The 9,074-nt window shown below is 45.7% G+C and overlaps 1 protein-coding gene across 1 annotated transcript in view; it reads right to left on the bottom strand.

Annotated features, from left to right (window-relative positions):
* The window catches only part of Armt1 (acidic residue methyltransferase 1), a 21,942-nt gene extending 12,970 nt beyond the window's left edge, over positions 1-8,972 (bottom strand). Inside the window, exons 1-3 of the mRNA XM_021221505.1 lie at positions 8,867-8,972; positions 6,042-6,147; positions 840-1,084 (exon numbers count right to left, since the gene is read on the bottom strand). Coding sequence (XP_021077164.1) covers positions 840-1,084; positions 6,042-6,147; positions 8,867-8,907 — 392 coding nt within the window. The 5' untranslated portion in view covers positions 8,908-8,972. The remainder of the gene's footprint in view (positions 1-839; positions 1,085-6,041; positions 6,148-8,866) is intronic.
* Between the last annotated feature and the right edge of the window lie 102 nt (positions 8,973-9,074).

Raw genomic sequence — 9,074 nt, 5'->3', positions numbered from 1 at the left:
TGGTTGTGAGCCACCATGTGGTTGCTGGGATTTGAACTCTGGACCTTTGGAAGAGCAGTCGGGTGCTCTTACCCACTGAGCCATCTCACCAGCCCTGTTTTGTTTCTTTTAGAGAGACAAGTTCTCACTGTGTAGCTTTGGCTGGGCTGGAACTCCCTCTGTAAACCAGGCTGGCCTCAAAGTCACAGAGATCCACCAGTCTCTGCCTTCCAAGTGCTGGGATTAAAGGCTTGCACTACGACCATCCAGCATCTACCTTAATTTAAAAAAGAAAAACATAAGGCCCCACTCTGTAGTTCTGGCTGGTCTTGAACTCAGAGAGCCACCTGCTTCTGCCCTTCAAGTGCTGTGGTTAAAGGTGGCCACCACAAACCCCAGCTCCATCTTAAATTTCAAATTAATGCTTTTTATTCAGTAAGTACTATTTGTCTTTACTGTAGAAATCTTTTTGGAAAGCATTTTAAGGCTGAGAGGGAAGGTTTGAGGACTGATGTCCATAAGCTGTTCTCTGACCTCCACATGCACACACAGAGTCTTTAGTAAGGTATATCATTCAGTCATTTGTGGAAATGTCCAACAGCATTGTTTCTATTTGCTGAATTACCCTTTTCTCTAATTACATCTATTTACTTATTTAGTGCTCATGTGACATGGTATGCCTATGGAAGTCAGATCAAAGGACAACCTTGGGGATTCAGCTCTCTCCTTCCACTATGTAGGTCCTTCCATTTTGGCAGCAAGCCCCTAACCTGCTGAGCCATCTTGCTGGCCCCCAATAAACTATTCAAAAACAGTTGTCAATTACATAAACACTTGTTATCTAATGGCTGTACACTTGCCTCTGCACGATGGCTTCATGAATTCTCCGATACATGTAGCACTCTACAAACAACCAGGGCGAGAAGAACCAGCGTGGCTCCCCGTCACCTTCATTTAAAAGGCTCCGCTGATACTCCAGGTATTGATTCCATATGTGGGTGTCAACACACTTGTCCACCAAGGGGGTGATTGGTTTATCTGTCTGCAGTTCATTTCGTAATTTAGAAAGAAGAGAGATGGCTTTCTTTTCAGCTTCAACGCCTTCCTGTGAAAGTACAAAAGGAAAAGAAAAAGCTTTGCTGTTTGTAGGTGCACACACGTATGCATATTCCTTCAGGGCTTCGTAGCTTTATAGACCTAAAGTGAAGAAGGAAAAACATAGTGTTTTAAACCCACATTCAGGCTTTTTTTTTTTTGGTTTTTCGAGACAGGGTTTCTCTGTGTAGCCCTGGCTGTCCTGGAACTCACTTTGTAGACCAGGCTGGCCTAGAACTCAGAAATCCGCCTGCCTCTGCCTCCCGAGTGCTGGGATTAAAGGCATGCGCCACCACGCCTGGCCACATTCAGGCTTTTATATGATCTTACAGACAACACATAGATCTTAACGACCTTTCTTTCCCGTTTTCTAAGACTTGGCCTTTGCACTTTCAGGGCAGACCAAGGCAGAGGGAAGAAGCACACTAGCATCCCCTCTGTACCTTTCCCGCTTGCACATCCTTCCAGTGCCACGACTAGGAAGAAAGCTGGACTCCCTGAGTTCCTCCTGGCAGCTCTCCAGGTCAGTGACAGACAGATGTCCCATCCCTGTGACACATCAGAGAGGAGACACAGATGGGAAAACAAGACAGTGCCTCAATTCCACACCAGCAAGATGCACGTCTCGTGGAAAAGCAGACATAGCTGAAGCAGGGCTGGGCACCGCTATAATCCCAGTACTTGTGAAACGGAGACACAAGGATCAAAGGGCCAACACCAGCACAGGCTGCAGAGAGTCTGAGGCCAGCCTGGGCTACATGAAGGTTTTTTTTTTTTTTTTTTTTTTATAAGACCATTTTTTTTTTTTTTTTTTTTTAATAAGACCATTATTAGGGAAGTCCCTATTGTGTTTCAATCCCATCACTTTGCCAGTCTATCCTCATTCTCCTCCCNTTTTTTTTTTTTTTTTTTTTTTAATAAGACCATTATTAGGGAAGTCCCTATTGTGTTTCAATCCCATCACTTTGCCAGTCTATCCTCATTCTCCTCCCTCTGCGCAGAATGGAAGCCAGTACTTCACGCACGCAGCAGGCACACAATCACTGCACCCACTACACCCACACCCAAATCTCTGTATCAAGTAGGATCCACTTGGCTGCTAGAAGCTGAGGTTTTTAAGAGATTTGCAGGGTCACAAGGTTAGAAGATGCAAAAAATACCAAGTTTTAGAAACTAAGCCTGAAAGTCCGTGTGTGTGTGTGTGTGTGTGTGTGTGTGTGTGTGTGTGCGTGCCTGTGGCTGGAGACTGAACCCAAGGCTGGCACACTAAGCACGAGTTCAGTCACTGAGCCACATCCTCACACAATACATGTCTTTCCCTTTTTGAAATTTTACTTATGTATGTGCCTCTGTATGCATGTGCACTCATGTGCACATTCACAGAAATACGTATTATATGCAGAGGCCAAAGGAGAGCACAGGTCCTTCGGAGTTGGTGTTCCAGGGTTTGCAGGAAAGCAGGCTTCTCTGTGGCTGCTGACATCAAAACTCCAGTTCTCCTGCTTATGGAGCAAGTGCTTTTTTTTTTTTAAGATTATATTTATTATTATACATACGTACACTGCAGCTGTCTTCAGATGTGCTAGAAGAAGGTGTCAGATCTCATTATGAGTGGTTGTGAGCCACCATGTGGTTGCTGGGATTTGAACTCAGGACCTTGGGGGGGGCAGTCAAGTGCTCCTATCTGCTGAGCCATCTCACCAGCCCGGAGTAAGGGCTCTTAATTGCTCTTAATCAGTGAGCATCTATCTCTCCAGCCTAGCCTCCATACTAAAGAGGAACTTACCCTTGGCAACCCTCTGCCCTAAGGTCTTTCATTTGAATAGATTATTTAAGGATAAGTTATAATTGAGATTTTGTTTGTTTGCTTCGAGACAGGGTGTGTAGTACTTGCTAACCTGGAATTCACAAGGTGGCCCAGACTAGCCTGGAACTCACAGAGCTTCACTTTCCTCTGCCTCTCAGGTGTGGGGTTAAAGACATACACTAGCACACCTGGCCCCAGCGGGGATTTGTATAGGGTTGCCAGCAGCATCTTCTTATAAGAGCCAAGAATTAATGTGGCATCAATACCCGTTTTTTTTTTTTTATCTTGTTTCACTTTAGTTCAAACACTTTTTGAATCCTGTCTGTGCCAGGTACTGTGTTCAGAGTCAGAGACAAATAAATGAGGCCGGTGCCATCCACCCAATCAGGTAGTCTAAGGGGCTGGATGGGCAGTTTAGAACCGCAAGACAGACATGGTTCCCTTGAGGACGCGGTAGAGCCACACAAAGGAGAGAGGAGAAAGCAGAGGGGGGGGAGCCCCAAGAGGTGACAGCAGTAGAGCTGAGAGAGAGACTAGAGCAGCAGAGAGGGAGAGGAGGCAGTTTTACCAGAGTTTCCAGCAGCCATGGATGAACTGGGTACCTGAAAGGGAGGCTGGGAATGAAAAAGGATGGTGGGAGAGGGCAGGGGGAGCATGAAGCCAAGACAAAGGTTTCTGATCAAGGTTCAGAGTTTAATGTTTGAGCACTGCATTTATATAGGGAGAGCCCACAGACCCATCCTTCCTTTCAGCAGGATTGTGTTGCAAAGCAAGCTCAGCAGGCGGTCTGCTCCTGTGGGAAATTGCAGGGGAGGCAAGGAGGAAGACACCACTCAGATCTGCAGAAGACCAACCGCAGCAAACAATGAAGGTCTGTTTAGCCTGCTCAAGGCTGGAGGAAGGGTCCAGTAAAGTTAGTTTGTGGAAGGAAGAGCCCACGTTTGAAAGTGAAGTCTAACTGAGAGGCAAAGTAACAAATCAGAGAAAGACTTGACAGAGTGGAATCTGCCCACTTCTCATGAGAAGAAAGAACAAAGGGCAGCTGCCTAAGGTAGAGACAGACAGGACAAGAGAAGAGAGTGCAGTGCAGGGTACAGCCGAGTTCATGGAGAGCCATGCAGTACAGTCGAGAGGGAGAGTGGAGCAGCAGACGGAGACAGTGTTACTGGGAGAGTTTTACAGACAGAGAACAAGCTAGACACAGAAAGATTAGAACAGACTGCCAGAGTTGTCTGACGCCAACTCAGGGGTGGAGAGAGGAGTTTGAGTTGAATCATCAGCTAGAGTTCAGAAAGAACAAGACAGGGTGAGCTTGTTTAGCAGCGAGTCTCAGAGGCCTAGGTTAGCAGCTGCAGACAGTGAGCCCCCAGAGAAAAATTACAACAGAAGAATAAGTTAAATTTATATATTGGTGTTTAAGTAAAGGAGGCAATTATTTAAGCAAAGCACCTAGATTTGCCTCATTTATACTTAAGTAAATATACACATCCATCCAGATGAAGCTGCAGGTATGTATAAAACACTAGGGACATTCATCAGCCCACATGCCAGTGTCCAAGATGAGCTAGATGTCAGCTTCCTTGCCTAGCCAGGAAGCACGGGCAATGGCTCTGAGTTCAAGGCCAGCCTAAATTGAATAGTCTCAAGGGGTAAGACGAAAGCAAAAGATGGTCCTGTATTATACCAGAATTTATTTACAAAGAAATTGCTAAAGACCTGGGTTTGTTTCCCTCATTCACATGAACCCATCTGTAACTCCAGTTCCTAGGGGTCTGATGTCCTCTCTGACCTCTACGGCCACTGCATGCTGTGTGTGGAACACAGACATACACAGAGATCAAACCCCACATACATACACACACACACACACACACACACACACACACACATACATGAAAGATAACTCTATACACTCAGAATATCTGTGTGCACCCTTGTTCCACTTCAGTCAGGCCAATAAAGCATCACCACAGCCTAGTGGTGGCGCGCACGCCTTTAGTTCCAGTACTCAGGAGGCAGAGGCAGGTGGATCTCTGTGAGTTCAAGGCCAGTATGGTCTACAGAGTGAGTTCCAGGACAGCCATAGCTACACAGGGAAACCAAAATGTCTCAAAAAAACAAAAAATACAAACAAACCACTAATCGGCACTCTAATGTTTGCTGCAACATGTTCCAGAAATGTATAGGACCTGGCATGCAGCTCAGTGGGTAAAGTGCATGTCTACCATCCAGACCCCTAGGTGAAAAGGAAAAGGGACAAGAAGGGGAGAGGGGAGGGGAGAGGGGAGGGGAAGGGGAGGGGGAGGGGAGAAGGACAGGGAGGGAGGTGCAGACTCCTGTGATCATTCTCCAGCAGTGTACAATCTGCATGTGGTGGCTCACAACTGTAATCCAAGTGTCCAACATCTTTAGATACTCAAAACCTTGTCTCAAATGAAAAAGACAGGAAGGCAGGGAAGGAGGGAAGGAGGGAGGGAAGGTACAAGTGCACATGGCACAATCCAAAGATAACTGGCCCCACAGCTTTAAAGGCTTTATCCACATTAACATAATTACTTAGTTGTTGGTTTTTTTTCTCATCTGTTGATTAAACAGGCAAGGTGAGTTTATGTATTTATTTATTTATTTATTTATTTAGTTTTTCGAGACAGGGTTTCTCTGTGTAGCCCTGGCTGTCCTGGAACTCAACTCTGTAGACCAGGCTGCCTCGAACTCAGAAATCCGCCTGCCTCTGCCTCCCAAGTGCTGGGATTAAAGGCGTGTGCCACCATGCCCAGCTGCAAGGTGAATTTTAAAGTGGAACTCTACCCCAACCAGAAAATCTTTCCTGCATTTAATCACATTGTGTTGTCAACCAACTGTAATTCACACTGCCCTTCACTCCGAGGTTTGCACTATGGGACTCAAGGTCTCCAATTAGAAATACAGGCAGCTGGGAAACCTCAGAAGCTCTTGACAGAAGTCAAGGCCACCATTTATGACCATTAAGGTCTAGTGAGACTAAGCTGTAGTACACAGGTCAACCAGAGGCTACCTCAACACACAGAAAAGCAGGTATTTGTGCCAGAAACAGTCTTTACATGAGAGCAGAAACCTTCTATAAATACTGTTATTCTCGTGAAGAACTAGCACAAAATTAAAGCTGAGATATAATTCTTACCTCTCCATGTTTTTCAAAAAATTCACTTTTATGTCGATGCAATGTATCAATAACCTTGGTTAAGATCTGCGGTGTTCTGTCCTTAATCGTAAGATATGCAAAGGACCTAGGATAGAGAGTCCAATATCATGCATTACTAGGTAGCTTTAACACTAGAAGGCATGCCCAATTTTAGTCATATGACTATTTTAATACAACAGTTTTATCTGCTTTATAGATGTGAGACTGAACTCATAGACTGCTCACTTGTCCTGTTCAAATGAAGGTCCAGAACAGGAAAAAACAGCGGCACACAGCTGGAACCCCTGCTCAGGAGGACAGCAGGAGCAGGAGTTTAAGGTCATCCTGGGATAGATATAGAAGATCCATCTGGAAGGAAGGGAGGAAGGAAGGGAGAAGGGAGGGAGGAAGAAGAGAGGGAGGGATCGAGGGAGGGAGGGAGGAAAGGATGAAGGGTGGGAGGGAAGAAGGCAGAAGACCGGAGAAAGCGTGGAACTCTACTGTCATGGCCACTGCACAGACTGTAGTACTGGGTTCTGCCCCAGAACTCCACTGAATCATTTTCTTTTCCATCTACTCAAATTCTTTTTCTAAATCAGAAACTACTTCATCAATGTGGTTGAGTTAAAAAAAAAAAAAAAAATGACTGGTCTTGCAATCAAGCAGGCTCTGGTCCTAGGTCAAAGGCTTAGAAAGATGGAAGGGAAATCTCCAAGTGGTTTTGATTTGCATTTCCCAGGTGCCTGCTGGGGCCAGAAGCTCTGGGTCCCCTAGAGCTAGAGTTACAGGTGGCTGGGAGCCACCAGACCTGCAAGAGTGGGAATCTCTTTTGAAGACTGAGCCCACTGGTTCCTGAAACACTAACTTTCAACGGACAGTAACATACAGTGCTTAGCTTATCAGTTTTCTCTGCCTCAATCATCTGTTGAATGGATTACATGTCTACAAACTCAAGTGCCTTGTTCTGACTTTTTTTTTTTTTTTTTTTAAATTATTTATTTATTATATGTAAGTACACTGTAGCTGTCTTCAGACACTCCAGAAGAGGGTGTCAGATCTTGTTACGGATGGTTATGAACCACCATGTGGTTGCTGGGATTTGAACTCGGGACCTTTGGAAGAACAGTCGGGTGCTCTTACCCACTGAGCCATCTCACCAGCCCTTGTTCTGACTTTTAAACCACTGGGTTCTACTGAGCATTTCTTCAGAAGGAGTCCTTGAATGGGAGCTATAAAAAAAACTAAAAAACAAAACAAAACCAAACAAAATCAAACAAAAACCGCACACATTTGGACTGTGAGGTTCTGAGCACTTCAAACCCGCTTTTTTACTCCTAGAATTAGAACTGAAATGTTTACCAATCAGTGATAGGGAGAGCAAGGGAATCAACACTTGAGTTTTCTGACACCAGAAACAAAGCCTGAGGTGACTGCAAGGCCCTATTGTTCTGTTACCCCACCCCACACCCGGGTTAGGAAGAAGCACTGTGGGCAGGCCAGGCCACACCTAAGCACCTGGAAACTATTCCAGGGGCTGGGGACATGCCTTGGCAGGGGAAGGCACTTGCCACCAAGTACAACCCTGGATTCGATCCTTGGAACCCACATGGTAGAAGGACAGTGGGGGCTCCCTACACAAGTCGTCCTCTGACCGCCATTCCTGGGTGATGTCACAGGTGAGTGCCACCCTCCCCCAACACATAAAACTAAATCATTGGAAAATAAAGTACCTGAAATATGAATTTGGAGCCTAGTATGGTGGCTCCCCTCTATAATGACATAGGGGCAGGAGTATTGGGGGTTCAAGGTCATCCTCCACCACCTCATAATTCAATAGCTCCGCGTCAAAAGAAAACCAACCAACCAACCAACCGACCGACCAAGAATTAGCCAATGCTTATTTCTGCTCTTACTTATAACTTTGCCCTCAGAGTTGTAGCATACTGTAATTCCCTTTTGTTTGTCTTCCCAGGGGCACTCATCCAGCTTAAAAACAGTGCAAGTGGAAAATTCCAGCAGTCAACGATTTGTAAGTTTTAAAAAACTTTAATTAAATTTAAATTAAACTAACGTCCCATTAATCGTTCCACTTTGCTATTAACTGTTTTGGTGAATCGATTGTGCCTAATATAAATTTCATAAGAAGTGTGTATAGGGGGGAAAAAAAACCCTAAAGATGAAAATTGCAAGTTTCCACTAGTGAACTACTTCTAATGATGTTTATTTTGGGGGCCAGTGAGATGGCTCAGTGGGTAAAGGCACTTGATAAATCTGGTCCCCCCGAGTTCTCGTCGAACTCCTGAGAGGTGAATGAACAAAACCGGCTCCACAGAGCCGTCGTCTGACCTCTTATCGCGAATAATGAATGGCATGTGCGCGCACACACAAAATTAAGACGTTTTTAAATATTGTTAAGAGTCATTAGTTTGACCCATACCATCAATACACACCGCAGTAGGTGTGAGTTCTGACTGTTGGCCCCCGCAGCGCCTTTCCTCCTCGCTTGTTAAGAGACAAGCTTTTCCTAACGTATCCCACAGTGGGCTCGAACTCACTACGAACTCAAGCTGGCTTTAACTCGCAGCAATCCTCCTGCCCCGGCTCCTCAAGAGCTGGGAAGACGGGACAGAAAGGAAGACGGTACACAGCGGATCTAGCTAGGTCCTGACGCCGGCTAGCACAGCGAGCCGGCTCGCTCCCACCGAGGCTGGACTCGAACTCTCAGCTTGAGGATCCGGCGCTCCCGACCGCCCACAGCTTCCTCACCCAACATGGGTTATTATTATTATTTTTTTTCTTCTCCCAAGAAAAAAAGCGAGACGCACCCCTCGTCCTGAGCGGAAAGAAACGCCGGGGACTCGGCCATCACGCCGGCGCCACACGCCACTCACTGGCGTCGCTCGGGGTTCAACGGCCGCGGTTCCAGAAAGGAAGCGTTGGGGCTTTTTTTTTTTTTTTTTTTTTTTTTAAAGTTTTTTTTTTTTATTTTTTAAAGCGCCTTTGAACTCAGAAACTTTATTTAGTGGCCCGGCC

The sequence above is a fragment of the Mus pahari genome, chromosome 21 (assembly GCF_900095145.1).
Source record: "Mus pahari chromosome 21, PAHARI_EIJ_v1.1, whole genome shotgun sequence".
Lineage (NCBI taxonomy): Eukaryota > Metazoa > Chordata > Mammalia > Rodentia > Muridae > Mus > Mus pahari.
Note: the sequence above shows the minus strand (reverse complement) of the source record. Positions and strands in the feature narration are given on the sequence as shown.